The sequence below is a fragment of the Camelus bactrianus genome, chromosome 18 (assembly GCF_048773025.1).
Source record: "Camelus bactrianus isolate YW-2024 breed Bactrian camel chromosome 18, ASM4877302v1, whole genome shotgun sequence".
Classification (NCBI taxonomy): Eukaryota; Metazoa; Chordata; class Mammalia; order Artiodactyla; family Camelidae; genus Camelus; species Camelus bactrianus.
The window spans coordinates 27,259,038-27,281,929 of record NC_133556.1 but is presented as its reverse complement, the minus strand read 5'-3'; the positions used below and the strand labels follow the sequence as shown (position 1 = coordinate 27,281,929).

Sequence of the window (22,892 nt, the reverse complement as noted above, 5' to 3'; positions counted from 1 at the left end):
TAACATTTCCATCACTACCCAAGAGGTGCTAATTTCAAATTCCCAATTTATCCCTTCCCACCTCCGTTACTCCCTGGTAACCATAAGGTTGTTCTCTATGTCTGTGAGTCTGTTTCTGTTTTGTAGAGAAGATCACTGTGTCTTTTTTCTCATATTCCACATATAAGTGATATCATATGATATTTTTTATTCTCTTTCTGGTTTACTTCACTTAGAATGACAGTCTCCAGGTCCATCCATGTTGCTGCAAATGACATTATTTTATTTTTTATGGCTGAGTAGTATTCCATCATATCTATCTATCTATCTATCTATCTATCTATCTATCTATCTATCTATCTATCTCATCTTTATCTAGTCATCTGTGGATGAACATTTTGGTTGTTTCCATGTCTTGGCTATTGTAAATAATGCTGCTGTGAACATTGTGGTGCATGTGTCTTTTTGAATTATGTTTTCCTCTGGGTATATGCCCAAGAGTGGGATTGCTGGATCATATAGTTTTTTAAGGACCATCCATACTGTCCTCCATAGTGGCTGTACCAATTTACATTCCCACCAACAGTGTAGGAGGGTTCCTATTTCTCTACACCCTCTCCAGTGTTTATCATTTGTGGACTTTTTAATGATGGCCATTCTGACTGGTGTAAAGTGATAGCTCATTGTAGGTTTGATTTGCATTTCTCTAACATCTCTCTTACTGATGTTGAGCACCTTTTCATGAGCGTGTTGGCCATCTGGATGTCTTCTTTGAAGAGATGTCTATTCAGGTCTTCTGCCCAATTTTTGATTGTTTTTTTTTTTAAATTAAGCTGTATGAGCTATTTGTATATTTTGGAAGTTAGTCCCTTGTCAGTTGCATTATTTGCAATTATTTTCCCATTCTGTAGGTTGTCTTTGATTTGTTGATGGTATCCTTAGCTGTGCAAAAGCTTTTAAGTTTAATTAGATCCCATTTGTTTATTTTTGCTTTTATTTCCATTACTTTAGGAGTTGGTTCAAAAAAATATTCCTGTGATTTATGCCTATGTTTCCCTCTAGGAGTTTTATAGTATCTGGTCTTACATTTAGGTCTTTAATCCATTTTAAGTTTATGTTTGTATATGGTGTTGGAGAATGTTCAGTCTTTTACTGGTAGCTGCCCAGGTTTCCTAGCACCACTTGTTGAAGAAATTGTCTTTTATCCATTGTATATTCTTGCCTCCTATGTCATAGATTAATTGACCTTAAGTATGTGGTTTATTTCTGGACATTCTATCCTGTTCCATTGATCTGTGTGTCTGTTTTTGTGCTGGTACCATACTGTTTTGATTACTACAGCTTTGTAGTGTAGTCTGAAGAGAGCATGATTCCCCCAACTCCGTTCTCCTTTTTCAAGACTGTTTTGGCTATTTTTGGAGTACAGGTCCTTTGCCTCCTTGGGTAGGTTTATTCCTAGGTATTTTATTCTTTTTGGTGTGAAGCTAAACAGTATTGTTTTCTTAATTTCTTTTTCTGCTACTTCGTTGTTAGTGTATAGAAATGCAACAGATTTCATTATATTAATTTTGTATCCTGCAACTTTACCAAATTCATTGATGAGCTCTAGTAGTTTTCTGATTGCTTCTTCAGGTTTTTCTATGTATAGTATTATGTCATCGATGAACAGTGACAGTTTTTCTTCTTTTTTGATTTGAATTCCCTTTATTTCTTTTTTTTTTCAATATCCACCATAGGGGACTATTTATTTATTTATTTATTTTCTCTATCCCTTTACTTTTTTAAAGTTTATTTATTTATGTATTTATTTTACAATACCATACTTGTAAAAATTGAAATATAGTTGATGTACAATACATGTTACAGGTGTACAATATAATGAGTCACAATTTTTAAAGGTTGTACTCCATTTACAGTTATTATAAAATGTTGGCTATATTCCCATGGTGTAAAGTACATACTTGTAGCTAATTTTATACCTGATGGTTTGCACCTCTTACTCCTCCACCTCCATCTTGCCCCTCCCCCTCCCCTCTCCCCACTGGTAACGACTAGTTCCTTCTCTACATCTGTGAGTCTGCTTCTTTTCTGTTATATTCACTAGTTTGTTGTATTTTTTTAGATTCCACGTGTCAGTGATATCTTACAATATTTGTATTTCTCTGTCTGACTTATTTCACTTAGCATAATGCCCACCAAGTCCATCCGTGCCATACATCAGAAACTAATGTGACATTTTAAATCAACTGTACTTCAATTAAAAAGCAAACAAACAACAACCCATTTAAAATATGGGCAGAAGAACTGAACAGACATTTTTCCAAAGGAAATGCTGATGGCCAATAGGAACATAAAAAGCTGCTCAGCATCACTAATATCAGGGAAATGCAAATCAAAATCACAATGAGACACCATCTCACACCTGTCAGAATGGCCATCATCAAGAAGAACACAATAACAAATGTTGGTAAGGATGTGGAGAAAAGGGAACCCTTGTACACTGTTGGTGGGAATGTAAATTGGTGCAGCCACCATGGAAAACAATATGGAGGTTTCTCAAAAACCCCAAAACAGAACCACCATATGGCCCAGCAGTTCCACTCCTGGGCATATACCTGAGAAAAACAAAAACATTAATTCAAAAAGATACATACACCCTGCTATTTATAGCAGCATTATTTATAATTGCCAAGACACAGAAGCATCTCAAGTGCACATCAATAGATGAATGGATAAGTAAGATGTGAAAAATAATGTGACAATGAATATATGTATGTTCATGTATAACTGAAAAATTGTGCTCTACACTGTAAATTGACACAACATTGTAAACTGACTATAACTCCATAAAATAAAATTAAAAAAAATAAGATGTAGCATACACATGCAATGGAATACAACTCACCCATAAAAAGGAAGGATATTTTGCCATTTGTGGCCCTTCATTTGCTTTTTTTTTTTCACTTCAAAAACCAGAATTTTATTATTGGCATAAACATTTCCATTGCATCAAAACAGCAAAATACCTAGAAATAAACTTAACCAAGGAGGTTACTTATATTCTGAAAACTGTAAAACATTGGTGAAGATAATTAAAGATGATACAAAGAAATGGAGCAATATATTGTGCTTTTGGATTGGAAGAATCAACCTTATCAAAATGACCACACTACCCAAAGCAGTCTACAGATCCAATGCAACCCCTGTCAAAATAGTCATGACATTTTTCACAGAACTAGAACAAACAATTCCAAAATTTATATGGAACCAGCAAAGACCCTGAATTGCCAAAACAGTCTTTTGTAGGTCTTTTTTTTCTCTTTCTTCATTTTGTTCTCTTTTCTTGTGATTTGATGACTAGAGAAGTTCTTTTAAGATTTGTTGTAAAGCTGGTTTGGTGGTGCTGAATTCTCTTAGCTCTTGTTTATCTGTGAAGCTTTTGATTTCTCCATCAAATCTGAACAAGAGCCTTGCTGGATAGATATTCTTGGTTGTAAGTTTTCCCCTTGCATCACTTTAAACATATCATGCCACTCCCTTCTGGCCTGTAGAGTTTCTGCTGAAAAATCAGCTGATAACCTTATGGGACTTCCCTTGTATGTTATTACTTGCTTTTCTTTTGCTGATTTTAATATTTTCTCCTTATCCTTAATTTTTGTCAATTTAAATACTATGTACCTCAATGTGTTCCTCTTTCGGTTAATCCTGTGTGGAACTCTGCTTCCTGGACTTGGGTGACTGTTTCCTTCCCCAAGTAAGGGAAGTTTTTGGCTATTATCTCTGAATATTTTCTCAGGTCCTTCCTCTCCCTCTGCTCTCTCTGGGACCTCTATAATGTGAATATTAGTGTGCTTCGTGTTGTCCCAGAGCTCTCTTAAACTTTGCTCATTTTTTTCTTTTTTCTTTTTTCTGTTCTGTGGTAGTGATGTCCACTAATCTGTCTTCTAGTTCACTGATCCATTCTTCTGCCTCATTTAGTCTATTCTTGGTTTCTTCTAGTGTGTCATTCATTTCAGTGATTTTATTCTTCAACTCTGTTTGGGTATTCTTTATATTTTCTAATTCTTTGCTAAAAACTTCCCTCTGTGCATCTATACTTCTCCTGAGTTCTCTGGACATCTTTGCCATAATTACTCTAAACTCTTTCTCAGATAGATTGTCTGTCTCCTCATTGCTTATTTCTTCTGGCATTTTTATCTTGTGCCTTGGCCTGAAAGATATTCCTCTGCCGCCTCTAATTGTCTAACTTTCTATTTGTATTTTTTTAACATATTTTTTATTGAGTTATAGTCATTTTACAATGTTGTGTCAAATTCCAGTGTAGAGCACAATTTTTCAGTTATACATGAACATACATATATTCATTGTCACATTTTCTTTCGCTGTGAGCTACCACAAGATCTTGTATATATTTCCCTGTGCTACACAGTATAATCTTGTTTATCTATTCTGCATATGCCTGCTTTTAAGTGGGTTAGTTACATTTCTCAACCTTGGAGAAGTGGCCCTCTGTGGGAACATCCTATGGGTCCCAGTAGTACACTCCTCTCTTGTCATCCAAGGTTCTGGGTCCAGCTGGTCCCAGGGTAGAGTCTGGCCTGCGTTTGCGAATTCCTTCCACAAGCTTTGGGATTGTTGTTTTCTTATGTCAGGTATCTGCCCCCTGGTGGATGAGGCTAGACCAGAGGCTTATGCAGTTTTACTGGCAGGAGGAGCCAGTGCCTGCCCACTGCTGGGTGAAGCTTGGTCTTGGCCCTCTGCTGGGTAGGGATGTGCCTAAGGGCGCTGTCTAGAGGTGGTTCAGGGCTCAGGAAGTCTGCTGATGGGTGGGGCTGCATTCCCACCCAGTATGATGTTTGGCCTGAGGCTTCCCAGCACTTAAGCCTACAGGCTGTTGGGTGGGGCTAGGTCCAGGTTCAAATGACTCAAGCAAGATGTTAGCCTCCAGGAGAGCTCATGTAGATGAACACTCCCTGAAAGTCTGCCACCAGCTTTTATGTCCCCAGGGTGAGCCACATCCACCTCCTACCTCCCCAGGAGACCTTCCAAAACCAGCAGGTAGGTCTGGCTCAGGTTCCTGTGAAGTCACTGCCTCTGCCCTTGGACCAGGTGTGCACGAAATTTTGTGCGCGCTTCCCAAGGGAGTGAAGTCTCTGCTTCCCTCAGTCCTGTGTTGCTCTTGGAGTTAAGCCCCACTGGCCTTCAAAACCAGATGTTCTCGAGTCTCCTCCTCCAAATGCCGGAACCCTGGCCTGGGGAGCCTGACATGGGGCTCAGAGCTCTCACTCCGTGGAAGGGCCTCTGCAACTTAATTATTCTTCAGCTTGTGGGTCACCCACCCGGAGGGTATGGGGCCCAATTATAAGGCAAGCACACTTTTCCTACCGTCCCACTGAGATTCCCTCTTTATGTTTCCAGTTGAAGAGGATCTTTTTTGCTAGATTCCAGTCTTTTTTTTTTTTTATGGTTGTTTAGCAGTCAGTAATGGTTTTGTTGTAGTCATGAAGAGAGGCCATACATGCATTTTTTTCAATAAATAGGTTACTATGGCACTACACTATCCCTCTTTGGTTAAATTCATGGATGCAGAACATTAGATATGGAGGATTGACTATAAAGTTACAAGCTCACTTTGGATGTGGGGAGGGAGTAGAGATCAGCACTGTAATTATTTTAGACCACAGATTGGGTCCCAACACTTCCCTCTCTCCTTCTCCCCAGTCTCTATGATGCTTTCAGATAGGAATCTTACCTTATTCTTCATCAAGAAAATAAAAACCACCTAACAAGAACTCTGTTTTATCCCTATCACAAACCTACAAACCTGCTTGCTTCCACACTCATTTTTCTCTTTCTTCCATCTTTTTACAGCTAAGAACGCGGTCATTTTCCTATCAAAGACTCATCCTTCAACACCAGCTGAAGATCCCAGCCACCTCATCTTGTCAAGAGTTCACTTCTTTGATTATTTCCTCTCTCATCTACATCACCAGCTTCTCTCTCTTTGGATCATTTCCATGAACATATTAGCAAGCTCTGGAGAAACACCCTCTTGAGCCTGCCTCTCTTTCCAGCCACCATTCAATGCTCTGCAGCCCTGCACAGCCCAACTCCTCTAAAAATGTGCTAAGCATGTTGCCTACTTTATCTCATCACCCATGCATTTCTCAGTCTTCTTCACAGTGGCTTTTACACCCTTCCATCCAAACTGGAAAAATGTCTATTCAGGTCTTCTTCCATTTTTTAATCAGGTTGTTTGTTTGTTTGTTTGTTTGTTTGACATTGAGTTGTATGAGCTGTTTATATATTTTGGTTATTAACCTCTTATCAGTCATAATCAGTTACAAATATTTTCTTCCATTCAGTATGTTGTCTTTTTGTTTTGTTGATGGCTTTCTTTGCTGTGCAAAAACTTTTGAGTTTAATTAGGTACCATTTGTTTATTTTTACTTCTGTTTCTCTTGCCTTAGGAGACAGATCCAAAAAAGATAGTGCTGATTTATGTCAAAGAGTGTTCTGAATATGTTCTCTTCTAGGGATTTTATGGTTTCCAGCCATACAGTTAGGTATTTAATCTATTTTGAGTTTATTTTTGTATATGGTGTGAGAAAATGTTCTAATTTCTTTCTTTAACTTGTACCTGTCCTATTTTCCTAGCACCACTCAGTTAAGAGCCTGTTTTTCCCTATTATGTATTCTTGCTTCCTTTGTTGTAGATTAATTGACCATAACTGTGTGGGTTTATTTCTGGGCTCTCTGTTCTATTCTGTTGGTCTACGTGTCTGTTTTTGTGCCAGTACCAAACTATTTTGATTTCTGTACTTTTGTTTGAAATCTCCAAGCTGTTATTCTTTCTCAAGATTGATTTGGCTATTTGGGGTCTTCTGGGTTTCCATACAGATTTTAAAATTATTTGGTCTAGTTCCGTGAAAAATGCCATTGGTTATTGATAGGGATTGCACTGAATCTATAGATAGCCTTGGGTAGCATGGTCATTTAAAGAATAATAATTCTTCCAATCCATGGACATTGTTTATCTTTCCATCTGTTTGTGTTGTCTTCAATTTCTTTCATCAGTGTCATAGTTTTCCAAGTACAGGTCTTTACCTCCTTAATTAGATTTGTCCCTAGGTATTGTATTCTTTTTGATGTGATGGTAAATGGGGTTGTTTTCTTAATTTCTCTTTCTGATGATTTGTTGTTAAAGTATAGAACCACAACAGATTTCTGTATGTTAATTTGTATCCTGCAACTTTACCAAATTCATTAATGAGCTCTGGTAGTTTTTTGGTGGCATATTGAGGATTTTCTTTTTATAGTATTATGTCATCTGCAAACAGGTTTTACTTCTTCCTTTCCAGTTTGGATTCCTTTATTTCTTTTTCTTATCTGATTGCTGTGGGTAGTACTTCCAATACTATGTTGAGTGAAAGTGGCAAGAGAGGGCATCCTTGTCTTATTGCAGATCTTGGAGAAAATGCTTTCAGCTTTCCACCATTGAGTATGATGTTAGGTGTGGGCTTATCATAGATGGCCTTAATTATGTTGAGGAATGTTCCCTCTTATACCCACTTTGTGGAGAGTTTTAATCATAAATGGTTATTGAACTTTATTAAAAAGCTTTTTCTGCATCTATTGAGACGATCATATGATTTTTATTCTTCAGGTTGTTAATGTGGTGTATCACATTGATTTGCGAACATTGAGCCATCCTTGCATCCTTGGAATAAATTCTGCTTGATCATGTTGTATGATCCTTTTAATGTATTGCTAAATTTGGTTTGCTAATATTTTGTTGAGGATTTTTGCAGCTGTGTTCATCTGTTCTATTGGCCTGTAATTTTCTTTTTTTTGTGTGTGGTATCTTTTTTGGTTTTGGAATCAAGGTGACACTGACTTCATAGAATGAATTGAAAGCATTCCTTCCTCTGCAATTTTTTGCAATATTTTGAAAAGGTTAGGTGATAACTCTTCTCTGAGTGTTTGGTAAAATTTACCTGTGAAGCCATCTAGTCCTGGACTTTTCTTTGTTGGAAGTTTTTTATTACTGATTCAGTTTTATTACTAGCTGTTGCTTTGTTCATATTTTCTATTTCTTCCTGGCTCAGTCTTGGGAGATACATTTCTATGAATTTGTCCATTTCTTCTAGGTTTTTCCTGTTATTGCTGTATAATTGTTCAAAGTAATCTCTTACGATCCTTTATTTTTCTGTGGTATCAGTTGTAACTTCTCCATTTTCATTTCTGATTTCATTGATTTGCCCTTCCTTTTTTATTGAGGAGTCTGGCTAAAGGTTTACCAATTTTGTTTATCTTTTCAAAGAACCCACTCTTAGTTTCATTGACTTTTTCTATTTTTTCTTAGTCCTCATTTCGTTTATTTCTGCTCTATATTTATGGTTTATTTCCTTCTACTAACTTTAGGTCTTGTTTGTTCTTCTTCTGGTTCCTTCAGGTATAAGTTTAGGTTGTTAATTTGAGATTTTTCTTATTTCCTGAGATAGGCTTGTGCCACTATAAACTTCTCTCAGAATTGCTTTTGCTGCATCACATAGATTTTGGATTATTGTGTTTTTATTTTCATTTGTCTCCAGGTATTTTTTAATTTCTTCTTTGATTTCTTTGGTGACCCATTTGGTTGCTTAGTACCATACTGTTTAGCTTCTACGTGTTTGTGTTTTTTGCGTTTTTTTTTTTTCTTGTAGTTGATTTCTAGTCACATAGAGTTTTGGTCAGAAAATATGGGTTTTATTTTAACATTTTTCATTGAGTTATAGTCATTTTACAATGTTGTGTCAATTTCCAGTGTAGAGTACAATTTTTTAGTTATACATGAACATACATATATTCATTGTTGCATTTTTTTTTTGCTGTGAGTTACCACAAAATCTTGTGTATATTTCCCTGGGCTATACAGTATGAAAATATGGTTGATATGATTCCAGTTTTCTTAGATTTGCTGAGATGTGTTTTGTGGCCTAGCATGTGACCTATCTTGGAGAATGTTCTCTATATATGTATGATTATTTCAAATTTTCTGGTCTCTTATGTTTGAATGTATTTTAACAACCCTGCAAGTTTACTACCACCCTCCCCAATGTTTGCTGTTTTTGACACCATATTTTACATCTTTTTGTTTTGTGTATTCCTTAACTACCTATTGCGGACATAGGTGATTATACTACTTCTGTCTTTTAACCTTCCTAATAGCTTTGTACCTGTAATTACTGTGTATTTGCCTTTACCAGTGAGATTTTTCATTTCATAATTTTTGTATTTCTACTTATGGCCTTTCCTTTTTGCTTAGAGAAGTCCCTTTAATATCTCTTGTAAAGCTAATTTTGTAATGCTGGACTCTTTTAGCTTTTTGTCTGTAAATCTTTTGATCTCTTCATCAAACTGAATGAAAGCCTTGCTGGGTAGAGTTTTCTTGGTTGAAGGTTTTTCCCTTTCTTTGTTTTAAATATCTTGTGCTGCTCCCTTCTGGCCTGCAGAGGTTCTGCTGAAAAGTCAACTGATAGCCTTAAGGGAGTTCCCTTGTATATAACTTGTTGCTTTTCCTTGCTGCTTTTAATATTCTCTCTTTATCTTTAATTTTGCCTTTTTAACTACAATGTGTCTTGATGTCATCCTCTTTGAGTTGGTCCTGCTTGGGACTCTCTGTGCTTCCTGGATGTAAATATCTGTTTTGTTTCCTAAGTTAGGGAAGTTTTCAGTGTTTATGTCTTCAAACACATTCTCTGCTCCTTTCTCTCTTCTCTACCTGGGACCTATATAATATAACTGTTAGTGCACTTGATATTGTACAAGAGGTCTCTTAAACTTCCTCATCTTTAAAAATTCTTCTTTCTGTTCAGCTTGAATGATTTCCATTACTCTGTCTTCCAGTTCATTGATCCATTTCTCTGTATCATTTAATCTACTGTTGGTTCCTTCTAGTGTATTTTTTATTTCAGCTATTGTATTCTTCATCTCTGTTTGGTTCTTCTTTATATTTTCTAACTTCTTGCTCAACTTCTCACAGTTTTCATACATATTTTTCCTGCATTCTTTGAGCATCTTTAGGATCATTACCTTGAACTCTTTATCAGATATTGACTTCACTTAGTTCTGTTTCTAGAGTTTTATCTTGTTCTTTCATTTGGAATATATTCCTCTGTCACTTCATTTTGCCTAATTCTAGCTGTTTATATCTTTATGTATTTGATAGATTGGTTCCATTTCCTCATCTCAGAGAAGTGGCCTTATCTAGGGGACATCACAACCTATGCATCCCAGCAGCACACTCCCCTCTGGTCACCAGAGCTATATGCTTTATGGGTGCTTCCTATGTGGGGTATGCGTGCTCTTCTGTTGTGGTGGGCTGAGTGTTGTGGGCAGTCTAGTAGGTGTGGCTGGCTCCCAGTCCAGTTGGTTGCTGATCTCTCAGGGAAGTTACTTAACCTCTCAGCACTGTCATCAAAGAGCTATTAAGAGGATTCCAGAGTTAATACATGGAAAGGGGCTTATAATAGCCCCTGGCATTTAGTAAGCACTTTAAAATAGTATTATTCCTTTTTACGCAAAAAAAGAGATGAATTAATATTTACTTTGCATCTTCAGTGTGCTAGGTGTGTCTTTGATTTATCTTTATAGAAAGTTTTTGAAGTAAATGCTATTACCCTCATTGTTCAAGTTCAGAGTTGTGAAACTAGAGAGGGACAGAATTGACATTTGAGCAGATATCTTCTTGACTCCATAGCCCATGCTTTTTCCTCTGTAGAAAGCCAAGGGTGGTAATGAGGGATTCACTTTCCACCTTTGAGAAATAAAACTGTTCTTCCCTTACAGGTTTGAATCTCTATTTACAGACTTGGAACTGAGGCAGGAAGAGCTGGGCATTGCCAACTTTGGGGTCTCTGTCACCACTATGGAAGAAATCTTCATTTGGTAAACAAGTACAAAACTATAGACTCCAAGAATCTTAGAGTTGGAAGGGTCATCTATCTAAACATTGCCCAGTACTTGAATCCTTTTTGTAACATCCTCACTGAATGGTCTTCCAACCTGTTACTGGTACTTCCAATGATAGACATATTGGTTAATGTAGAAAATGTTGAATGTAGTGTCATTCAACAAATGTAATTTTAACAGAACTTTCTAGGAATGAAAAACCCAAAAGACATGGTATCAGTTGGTATGCTTTTGACTATAAGTAACAGATAATCCTAACTCAGCTGGTTTAAACAATTGGGAAGTCCTGCTGTTTCATTTTAAAAAGGTTTCCCAAGGTAGGATAGCTCTGGGATTGGCTGATTCATCCATCAAGTTCTTTGAGTGTCATGAAGCAGGGATACTGGCTCAATGCTAGGAAGGCTTTGAGACTACATTCCAGGTAAACTACCCAGGAGACCACACTAGGCCAGAAAGTGGCAAGGGGAATAATTAAGTGTTATTTTATCCAATTTGGTAATATTTGTCTTTTAAATAGAATATGTAAGCTATTTATGAGTATTACTTATGATATATTAAAGTTTATATCTATCATTTTATTTTATATTTTCTACTAGTGCTGCTTAGTCTGTATGGCTCATTCTCTCCCTTTTTTGGATTATTTTATCTCATTCTGTATTCTTCTCCTTCTCCCATACTAGTCAGAAATTATGTATTCTTATTGTATTTTTTTAGTGGTAAGCCTAAATATTGAGATACACATATGTAATTTATCCAAATCTCAGGTGAATTAATATCTTTACTTTGCTCCTGGAAAATACTAAGCCCCTGGAACATTTTAATTTTATTCACACACATCCCACCCTCACCAACTTATACACTGTTGTTTTATATTTTAGTTCTGATTTGAACTCCACAGAACATTATTATTGTTGTTTTTAGAAGACAATGGTTGTTTAAGTTCATGTACATATTAACCTCTTTCTGTGTTCTTTCCTCATGTTTATCAGATAACTTTCCTTCTGCCTGCAGTATATTCTGTACCATGTCCGTTACTGTTTTTATGCTGGTGCCAAATACTCTTGGTTTTTTTGGTCTGGAAATGATTTTATTTCTGTATGATTTTTGAAGGATATTTTCCTTTTCTATTCTTTTGCATTCAATCTTACTGTAGCCATACATTTTAGATGTATTTCTTATAAACAGTGTATAGCTGGAATTTCAAAAAACATTAATTTTTCTATCTTTAGCTTTAAGTAGAAGCTTTGGTCCTTTACAACTAATAAAAATTCTAATTCATCTGGTTTTAAATCTACCATGTTGCTCAGTGTTTTCTATTTATCCTACCAATTCCACATTCTTTTTATTTCCTGTTTAGCCTTTTGGATTGATTTAGTGAGGTTTTTTAACTTTATATTTTCTCCTCTATTAGTTTAAAATTTGTAATTTTTTTCTCTTCTCTTAGTGGTTGTCCTAAGATCACAATGTGCATTTTTAACTTATTAAAGTTTACAATAAACTACATTTACCGTATTCTAGGCAATGCAAGGTACATACCTGACTTAAATTCCTTTTATTCCACTTACAGAGTTATGTGCTATTTGGTCCAACTATTTCAATTTTGTATATGTTTTAAACCCATAATACTTTATTGTGCAACCTATATTCATTTATATTTCACACATATTTGCCCTTTGCATTGTTCTTTATTCCTTCATTCACCCTAAAGCTTCCATCTAAGACCATTTTCTTTCTGCCTGAACAATATCCATTTCCTTTAGTGTGGATTTTCTAGTGATAAAGTGTCAGTTTTTATGTGCCATATTTTTGGCATTCATTTTTGAAGAACATTTTTCCTAGATACAGAATTTTAGGTTGGCAGAGGTTTTTTTTAACACTTCTGCAGTGCAATTCTATTGTCTTCTTTTTAAAACAGATTTATTGATGTATAATTTACATACTGTAGCATTAATAATTAAATCATACCGGAAAATTTGATGACTTTTAATAAATTTAGAGTTGTGTGACCATAACCAAAATCCAATATTAGAACATTTTCATCACTCTGAAAAGATTTTTCATGTTTACTTGCAAACATTCCTTGTTCCCATCTCTAGCTCAAGGCAACCGGTAGTCTACTTTCTGTCTTTATATATTTACCAATTCTGACCATTTCATAAGAAGGGATAAACTGGGAGTTTGAAACCTGTATCTCTTGGGGATAGATGGGATTGTTAGGTATCTTGATTGTGGTGATGGTTCCACAGGTGTATACATCTATCAAAATGCTTCAAATTGTACATCTGAAACACATGTAATTTACTGTACAGAAATTATACCACAATAAAGTTGGGGTTTTTTTTAATGGAATCATTTGGATTTATATGTAGAAAATCATACAATATGTATTTATTGTGTCTTGCTTCTTTCCCTTAGAATAATTTTTTGGAGGTTCATTCATGTTGTAGCATGTACAGTACTTTGTTCTTTTTATTGCTGAATAGTACTCCATTATATAGAGAGATTGTTTTTTGCTTATCCATTCCATTCTATTGTCTTCTGACTTCCAGTATGTCCACTGAGATGTCAGCTGCCAGCATTATTGTTATTTTTAAATGCAATTTGTCCTTTACCTCTGGCTGTTTTAGTATTGTTTTTCTTAGGTTTTATTATTACCTTTTTATTATTGTTTATCTTAGGTTTTCAGCATTTTTACAGTGATCAGTGATGTGCCTTTGTGTGGCTTTCTTTATGTTTCTCTGCTTAGGATTTTTACCACTTTTCACATTGTAGTTTGCTAGTTTGGTCAGTTTTGGAAAATTCTCAACCAGTCTCTCTTCAGATTCATCCTCTCTTTCCATTCTTCCTGGGACTACTATTTATACATGATTTTTACCTTTCACATGTCTCATCCATTATACTCATTTTTTGTGTGTGACTTGTATTCATTATATGTTGCTACATAACAAATGACCCTAAAATTTAGCAGCCTTGAAACAACAAACATTTATTACCTCACAGTTTCTGTGGATCAGGAGTCCAGGAGCAAGTAGATGGGTCGTTCTGGCTGAATGTCTCTTGCAAGGTGGTTGTAGTCAAGCTGTGAGCCAGGGCTGTAGCCTTTGAAGGCTCAGCTTGGGGAGGATCCACTGCCAAGCTTACTCCTATTGTTGTTGGCTGGCGTCAGTTCCTCACCACGTAAGACTCTTCCCAGGTTGCTGGAGTGGCTTTGTGATATGGCAACTGGCTTCCTGATAGAGAATGATCAGGGAAAGAGATAAAGAGAGAGAACATGACGGAGGTGGAAGCTATAGTCGTTTTGTAATCTAATCTTGGAAGTGTCATTTTATCAGTTTTGCCATATTCTGTTCATTAGAAGTTAGTCATTAGGTTTAGCTCATAATCAAGGGGAGGAGATTAACACAAGCAACAAAAGCAAAAATAAACAAGTGAGGCTACATCAAAATAAAAACTTCTGCAGAGCAAAAGAAATGCTCAAGAAAATGAAAAGGCAACCTACTTAATAGGAGAAAGTATTTGCAACCACATGTCTGATAAGGGGCTAATATCCAAAATATATAAAGAATTCATACAACTCAATAGCAAAAAAAAAAAAAAAAAAAAAAAAATCCGATTTGTAAACGGACAAAGGGCCTGAGCAGACATTTTTCCAAAGAAGATATTCAGATGTCCAACAGATACAAAAATGTTCTATATTCAACATCACTAATTATTACAGAAATGCAGATCAAAACCACAATGAGATATCACTTCACACCTGTTAGAATGGCTGTCATCAAAGAGATAAGATAAGTGTTGGCAAGGATGTGGAAAAAAGGGAACACTTGTGCTTTGTTGGTGGGAATGTAAATTGGTGCAGCCACTATGGAAAGCAATATTGGAGGTTCCTCAAAAAATTAAAAATTGAACTACCATATGATCCAGCAATTCTGTTTATGGGTATATATCCAAAGGAAATGGAATTACTACCTCAGAGAGATATCTGCACCCTCATGTTCATTGTAGCATTATTTACATTGGCCAAGTTATGGAAACAACCTAAGTGTCCAACAGATGAATGAATAAAGAAAATGTGATTGATAAACACACACACACACACATATACTACTTTAAAAAAAAGGAAACCCTGCCATTTGCAGCAAACATGGATGGGCGTTGAAGGCAGTATGCTCAGTGAAATAAGTCAGAGAGAGAAAGATAAACACTGTATGATCTTACTTATGTGTTGAATCTAAAACAACAGCAACAACAACAAAAACTCATAGAAACAAAGACTAGATTTATGGTTGCCAGAGTTGGGGATAGGAGTGGGGGAATAGGGTGAAAGTGCTCAAAAGTTTCAACCTTCTAATCACTTGGTTCTCCTGGCAACCAGCCCCTATCTTTTGGTGCTTTCTAATAGTCCGTCCGTTAACATAATGCCACTGCCTCCTGCCCACTGCCATATAAGGACACCATCTTGGAAGGTGATCCTCCTGCCCTAGTCCAGCCTTCAGACCACACTGCAACCTGGTCGACAGCTTGACTGCAATCTCATGAGAGACCTTGAGACAGAACCACCTAGCTAAGCCAGTCCCAAATTCCTGACCCTCAGAAAATGTGTGAGATAATAAATGTTTACTGTTGTTTTAAGATGCTAAATTTTGGGATAATCTGTGTCACAGCAATAAATAACAATTAGTACACTCTCTTTTACAGCACTGTACTGGAGGGGAAATGAGCCACAGTTTACTGGATATTGTTGTGACAAATTCCCAGCAATAGAATAACTGGCTCAAAGGCTATGGATAAAAATATGTTTCTTGACCTGACAGTCTGCTGCCAGCAATGAATATATCTTTTTGCCTTGAGAGGGGTTTGGCAAACTTTTTCTTAAAGGGCCAGATAGTAAATACTTCAGGTGATGTAGGCTTCATAGCAGCATAATCACGGGTGTTATTGGGGGTGGGGTGTATAGCTCAGTAGTAAAGTTCATGCTTAGCATGCAGAGGTCCTGGGTTCAATTCCTAGTACCGCCATTAAAAAAAATAAGGATATTATGTAGGCATTTCGATAACCATCTAACAGGTAACCATTTAAAAATGTAAAATCCTTTCGGAGCTCAGGGCCATACAAAAGCAAGATGTTGGGCTGAATTTGGCCCACTGGCCTTCATTTACCAACCCTTGGGCTGGAGTGTCAGCAATGCTGCATTTTATAATTTACAGTTTTGCTCACAAAATAGATATCAAGCAATATTTTACTTTTGTTTTAATTTGCATGTGGTATATTTTAAGGAAAATAGTGAAATCTACTTATGCTAGTATTGCCCCAGTTATATGGAAAAGCCATTGGTCAGTTAGTTCAGTTCTTACTCAGTTGCCTATTTAAGAAATTTCTAGCCATTATATACTTGCTAGCAGTATATAATCTTGGTGCAGCTCTTTTTTCCCTCATTATTCTTATTTTTTTTTCAAATCTTACATGACTTTCATTCTTTAAATCCAAACAAAATGAAATGTATTATGATTTTGAGAATTTGTATTTCTTTTTGCTTTTCATTTGGCTTAGGGTTATTAAGTTGGTAGATTCCAGTACAGATATGCAAGTCATCAAGCTTCCCGCCTTCCATTCTCAGCCAGTGGTTAGCAGAGTTCCCGCTAGCAGAATTAAACGTCTTCATTCAAGGATCTTCTCCATAGGGTCCAGCCTGGCAATCCAACCAAACACTGGGGTGAGCAAATGTTTCAAAGCATGCAAGAAAGCAGATTTTTGGTTCATTCTTGGAATCATGATACTATTCAGTTATAAGTGTATATCATTCTTTAATAGGGACTTAAGAAAAAATACGCAGATTTTTGGCATTAAAGACTGGCTCTGTCGGGTTTCAGCAAAAACCATGCTCTTTGCTCCAGTTCAAAGGCAGAATGCTGGTGTTTTCTGACCAGAATCATAGTAAAAGATCTTGGCCATTCCTTTCACCAGGAAGAAGAAAGAATAAATGCACTAAATCTACTGGCCAAAAAGCACATTTAATTCTTTTTAATCTTTCACTGTGAAACAAATCATGTATTGTACCACTTGGAATTTAAACTTTTAAAAATATATCCTTATAAAATAAATACATGGGCAACCGGTAATATTCTTTTAATGCTAAAAAAAAAAAGAATATTGACGTGCATTTTATATAGTGATATTGATTTAGCTATCTATAAGTTATTGCTACAAAATAATGAAGCTGGTTTTCGCAGATTAGTGAAGAGATTAATCTCACTGTTTTATAATTATGAATCACATAGTCAAGAGGAAGCAGCCATCCATGGAGCCTCTGAGTTGGAAAGAGTCTAGGGGGTCATCTAGGCCAGCCGCCTGTCCTGAACAGCAGGCTCTTCTCCAACCCCCAGCAAGCGTCTATCCAGCCTCCACCCGGCCAACTTTACCGTTGGAAACAGCTCCTGATTATTCCCAGGAAGTATTTCTCACGGCGCCACCTCAGACAGGTTGATAGCAGGGCCTTTTGACGAATGCTTGAGGTGAATGAAGCCTCCATCATGTCAAATGTAGGAAACTTGGGGAGTTGTTTGGTAGAGACTTCCACGGATTTTTTTGATATTCTGGGAACAGGGAGCACTAGCACCTGAGGCTTGAAGGTGCCCTGGCCTGTCCCAGCTAATGCAGTACCACAGAAAAGCTGAGTGGGAGCTCGGTGCTGACGCCACAGTCTCCCACCTCTAGGTCCAAAACTAGATCTTGGGATCTCAGTACATGTGAGTAGACACTTCGACATTTACTGTCAATGCCACAGGGATATCTTTGTGCATGGGTCCTGCGTATTACACAAGTGTGCCTATAGGATCCATTAATAGAAGTGGAATTTCTAGGTTGAAGACTATGTGAATATCAGAATAATTTTATTCATCCAGCCAATTTGTTTTCTAAAAACGTTATACCAAATTAAAACACCAGCAGTGGCATTCCTCCATATCCTCATCAACTTAAAATTTTTGCCAGTCTGGTAGGTAAAAAACAATTGTATCATACTTATATTTGGTTTCTGTTTAGGCTTCTCTTCCGGACTCTTTCCAATATGTGCCTTCTTTTTCTGCCATTAACTGTTAGTCAAATAATTAGGTCAATGAATTTTAATTTGAAGCAATTTTGAACATAATCAAATTGTTAGACATTTAGCCACTTAACTGCCAGCCAGCTCCTATCTATGACCATGTTAATGGTGGATCTCCCTTTTTTTAAATTGTAGTTCAGGCTTCTTTGCCAACAGTTCTATGCCATGCTCTTGAAAAGGGTTACATATTCCTGGTGCAACTGGATGATGATGCTGTCGATACAGATCCTGGTGCCTCTGGTGATCATTATGCTCAGCCTCTCACTCCTCAACTTCAAAACAAGTGTGGAAAATGTCCCATTGGAGCTGACCCTAAAATCATATGTTCAAACTATTGTTCCATTGTTTATTTCTCCAAATTCCAGGCTGGGTCCTCAGCTTTCAGAACATTTTACAGATATGCTTGTGGCTGAAGAACAGATTCCTCTGAAGCTGCTAAGTAAGTCCCAGGCAAGGTGAATGGGGCAGGAAGCAGGTCCATTGCTCCCTGCAGTGAAGCCATGTGCTTCCAGGCCACCTGATGCTCCCTAAAGTCAGAGTGAATGGCCAAAAGTCTCAGAAAAATATCTTTCAAAACCCAAATGGCAGGAAAGGGAGAGTTTCTAGAAATGAAACCAAGTTGTGTCTTTCTAGGGATTAGAACATGTCCACAAAAGAAACTGATACATTTCCTAATATATTCGAATGTACTGAAAAGAGAGTTACACTTCTATCAAGGGAGTGTGTGGATGACTTGGTGATAGACGTGGATAAAACTAAGCAAATGAGAAAAGGAGAACGTTATTAACTTCAGGGGAGGAAGGCTGTACCAAAAAAGAAACCTGTCATAATATACTGCTTGATTCAGCTGTGAATAATTTTTACTTTGTCATAGTAATGTCAAAACAGACTGTTGATTTAACCAAATTTATAATACAACCCTAGAGGGAGGAGAGGGGAGGGGAAGACCAGAGAGGCTGGGCATAGTCATAAGAGAACAAAATCCTTGCTTCCGTGATAGGATGTCAATAGAGAAATGGGGTATCTAGCAGTCTGGAGAAATACCAACTAGAAGATTTCAAAGTAGCTGCCTCTGGTGAGCAGTTACCAGGGATGGTGAAGGGTAGGCCACAGCACTGCTACTTCTCATTATAATTTTCATATAATTATTTGATTTTTAAAATTATGTTCATGTGTTATTTTATTTGTTTTTTTTAACATTTTTTATTGGTTTATAATCATTTTACAATGTTGTGTCAAATTCCAGTGTTCAGCACAATTTTTCAGTCATTCATGGACATATACACACTCATTGTCACATTTTTTTCTCTGTGAGTTATCATAACATTTTGTGTATATTTCCCTGTACTATACAGTGTAATCTTGTTTATCTATTCTACAATTTTGAAATCCCAGTCTATTCCTTCCCACCCTCCACCCCCCTGGTAACCACAAGTCTGTATTCTCTGTCTGTGAGTCTATTTCTGTCCTGTATTTACGCTTTGTTTTTGTTTGTTTGTTTGTTTTTGTTTTTGTTTTTTAGATTCCACATATGAGCGATCTCATATGGTATTTTTCTTTCTCTTTCTGGCTTACTTCACTTAGAATGACATTGTCCAGGAGCATCCATGTTGCTGCAAAACAGTGTGGAGATTCCTCAAAAGACTAGGAATAGACTTACCATATGACCCAGGAATCCCCCTCCTGGGCTTGTATCCAGAAGGAAATCTACTTCAGGATGACACCTGCACCCCAATGTTCATAGCAGCACTATTTACAATAGCCGAAAGATGGAAACAGCCTAAATGTCCATCAACAGGTGACTGGATAAAGAAGATGTGGTATATTTATACAATGGAATACTACTCAGCCATAAAAACTGTTCATGTGTTATTTTAAATTAAAAATTTTAAGAAAGTTTTTTAGTAAAGTGATGAAATGCAGAATATCCTGTAGCAAAATAGTTGGAATTGCAGTACCCTGCCTCTCCCTTGCAAAATGGAGAGAATAATAAAACTTGCCTCACATTGTCCTCGGAGGCTTCCACGAGGGAGTGCCTATCACGGGCGTTGCACACTGTAACACTGGCGCTCAGTAATCTTCAGTTGGTGATACAATTCTCAGTGTTGTCGTTGCTATGATTGAGGGTCCCTTCCAGGACTAAAAATTCCAGAATTCTAGGTGGGTCATATATCTTACCTGGCACTGTGTGCTGGAAGTACTGTGATGAACAATATTATTACCAGTCCTTAATGAGCGTCTAGCCCAGAGGTCATATGGAAAAGTGACATTAGTTACAATGCAAAGGAACAGTAAGTGGTGATCACACAGACACATCTCAGCCTTAGAGGGGCAGAGGATACTTCCGAGATAAGAGCCTAAGGTATGAACAGGAATTGACCTGTAGTAGGGGAAGATAACCCAAAGAACATTCCAAACCACGAGAAGAGCATTTGTAAACATGGGGAATGGTGAGTCCTTAGGCATGGCTAGAACTTAAAGACAGGAAGCTGAGTTTGGATAGTCATCAGGCACTGTAGGTCATGTGCAGGCATCTGGCTTTATCCCAAGAGCAATGGGGAGTCACTCGAAGTTATTGGGTGGGTGCAATATGATCAGATATGTCCTCTCATGCAGAGACTGGAGGGACTGGATAGGAAGCAAGGAGCTCCATTAGTCCAGACAAAGGTGGCGGGGCCTGGACTACATCAAGGCCATGGGGAGGAGGGGAGTAGACAAAGCTGAGAGAGATTTAAAAGATGGCTGGACAAGACTTTTTTTTTTTACTGCTCCAGTCAAAGAAAGGAAAACTTTCTTTGAGCCATGGGGCTAGGGCAGGAGGCAACCCTGTGGGCAAAGGGGATCACTGCAATCGAGGGCACGCTCATGTCAGGAGGAGCCCACTTCTGTATGTGAGCGGGGCTTGGTGATGAGATAGAGACCCAGGAGGACCAGGGGTGAGGGGAGGCCAAAGGCAGGTCCTCTCTGCCCTGTTGGGCCTGATGTGAATGTTCTGCTCTCTTCTAGTTTCCTCTTAAACGTGGAGACGTTCCTCTTAAACAAATCCGAGGAGGAACCCAAGGTCTTTGATCAGAACTACATAGTGGCAGCTTCCTTCGAAGACATGGGGAACCACACCATAGTGACAGCGGTGTTCAACAACCAGTCCTACCATTCCTCTGCCCTGGCACTGGCCCTGGTGGACAACGTTCTCTCCAAGTTGCTTTCTGGTGCCAGGGCTTTGATTACGGTATTCAACCACTCTCAACCTCAGTCACGCTTGGAGACCTCAGAGAATATCTTCTATGAGTATGTGCAGCTTTTCCTCCCTCCTCACTGCAGTGCTGCTCCCTTAACCTTCCATGTCTTCCTTTTTTTGTTTCTTGTTTTAATTACAAATTGTTATTTTGGAAGATGGTTGCTGTCAGCAGTTGCACTTAAACCGCTACCTCTCTCCTCGTATCTTGTCTTCTACAGGGGCCCTAAAGGACATTATCTTGTTATCAGCTTGCTTTTTGGAATAGCTTTCTTGTCTAGCTCTTTCTCCATCTTGATAGTCAAAGAGAGATCCATCAAGGCCAAGCACGTCCAGTTCATCGGTGGAGTTTACGTGGCTACTTTCTGGCTCTCCACTCTGCTCTGGGACCTCATCTCCTTCCTCATTGCCACTCTGCTGCTGCTGGTGAGGGCAGTGTGGTGCTGGTGCCCTTCCCCTGCAAGGCACAGGGGACTCTGTGAAGACCCAGAACCGGACCAAGAGTCCAGGCTGGCAGCTCAGCCCCTGATTGGCAACACAGGGTGTGAAAGCACGCTCATCACTGACCCTCAATAAAAGATGATTCAGGTCCCAGCATCCTTAGGAGCAGAGGGGCCTGCTCTAGGGTCTCTAATTTATGGCTTTCCCAGAACTGATGCCCCAAGCTAGCTAAAGACAGTGCCTTGGGGACATGTGTTTATAGTCCAGGAATAGCTCACCAGGGCACTGAGGGGTGCAAGTGTTTGGTGGTGACTGAGGTGTGCAGCTTGAGGTTCCCTGATCATTTATGCAGAGTGGATCACGTCCTCCTTTGTTCTGCTTCTGTGTTTTGTAAACGTCTCTGAGGCCTTGATCTCACCACGCTGATTTCCAGGGGCAGAGCCAGCTGTTGCTGCACTATTGGCACTAGTCAGTGAAGGGAGTTGCCTGTGGAGTACTTCTAACACCTTATTTACCTTACTTTTAAAACTGAGATTATCGTTTTCTTTCTCTAAAATGCTTAGGATTGACTCTCAGTGACACTTTTGCAAATTCTACCCCCCTTTCCTAAGGTGGTGTTTTTGTACTACAATGAAGAGGCTTTTACACATGAGGAAAACATCCTGGCTGTTTTCTTGATGCTAATGCTCTATGGCTGGGCTATCATCCCCTTCATCTACTTGACTAGCTTCTGCTTTGACAACTCGGGCAGCGCCTATGTTAAGCTCACCATCACGCTCACCTTCTTGAGCATCAGCCCCCTTGTCCTCGTCTCAGTCACAAGTGAAAAAGGTGAGGACCATCCACACATCACGCAGCTGTAACCCTCCCCCCAGCAGCACAGAAGTTGTACCCATGAAAGCGTGTGTCTGCCCGGGGCCTGTGTGAGGCTTTTCTCGGCGGCTGTTGTCGGTAGAGCCACAAACCATCCACGTCCCAGATATGCATCTCCGAGAGGACAGAGACATACAGCAGTTATATTCATCAGTGGAGTATGCTCAGCACCGTAAAGGGAACAGACATTCACCGCATGCAGCAGTGAGGACAGATGTCAAAACATGGTGCTGTGCGGAAGAGGCACACTCTGAGCCAGGAAGCACTTGCCTCAGAGCCGGGGGAAGGGCTCCACTAAATAGAGGCCTT

At 38.3% G+C, this 22,892-nt stretch overlaps 1 protein-coding gene across 1 annotated transcript in view; it reads left to right on the top strand.

Moving 5' to 3' along the window:
• LOC105064923 (ATP-binding cassette sub-family A member 17-like) overlaps positions 1–22,892 on the top strand; it is a 109,337-nt gene that overhangs the window by 63,431 nt on the left and 23,014 nt on the right. Inside the window, 5 exon segments of the mRNA XM_074346879.1 lie at positions 10,810–10,908; positions 16,483–16,555; positions 20,952–21,322; positions 21,491–21,695; positions 22,322–22,541. Of these exon segments, the coding sequence (XP_074202980.1) occupies positions 10,810–10,908; positions 16,483–16,555; positions 20,952–21,322; positions 21,491–21,695; positions 22,322–22,541 (968 nt within the window).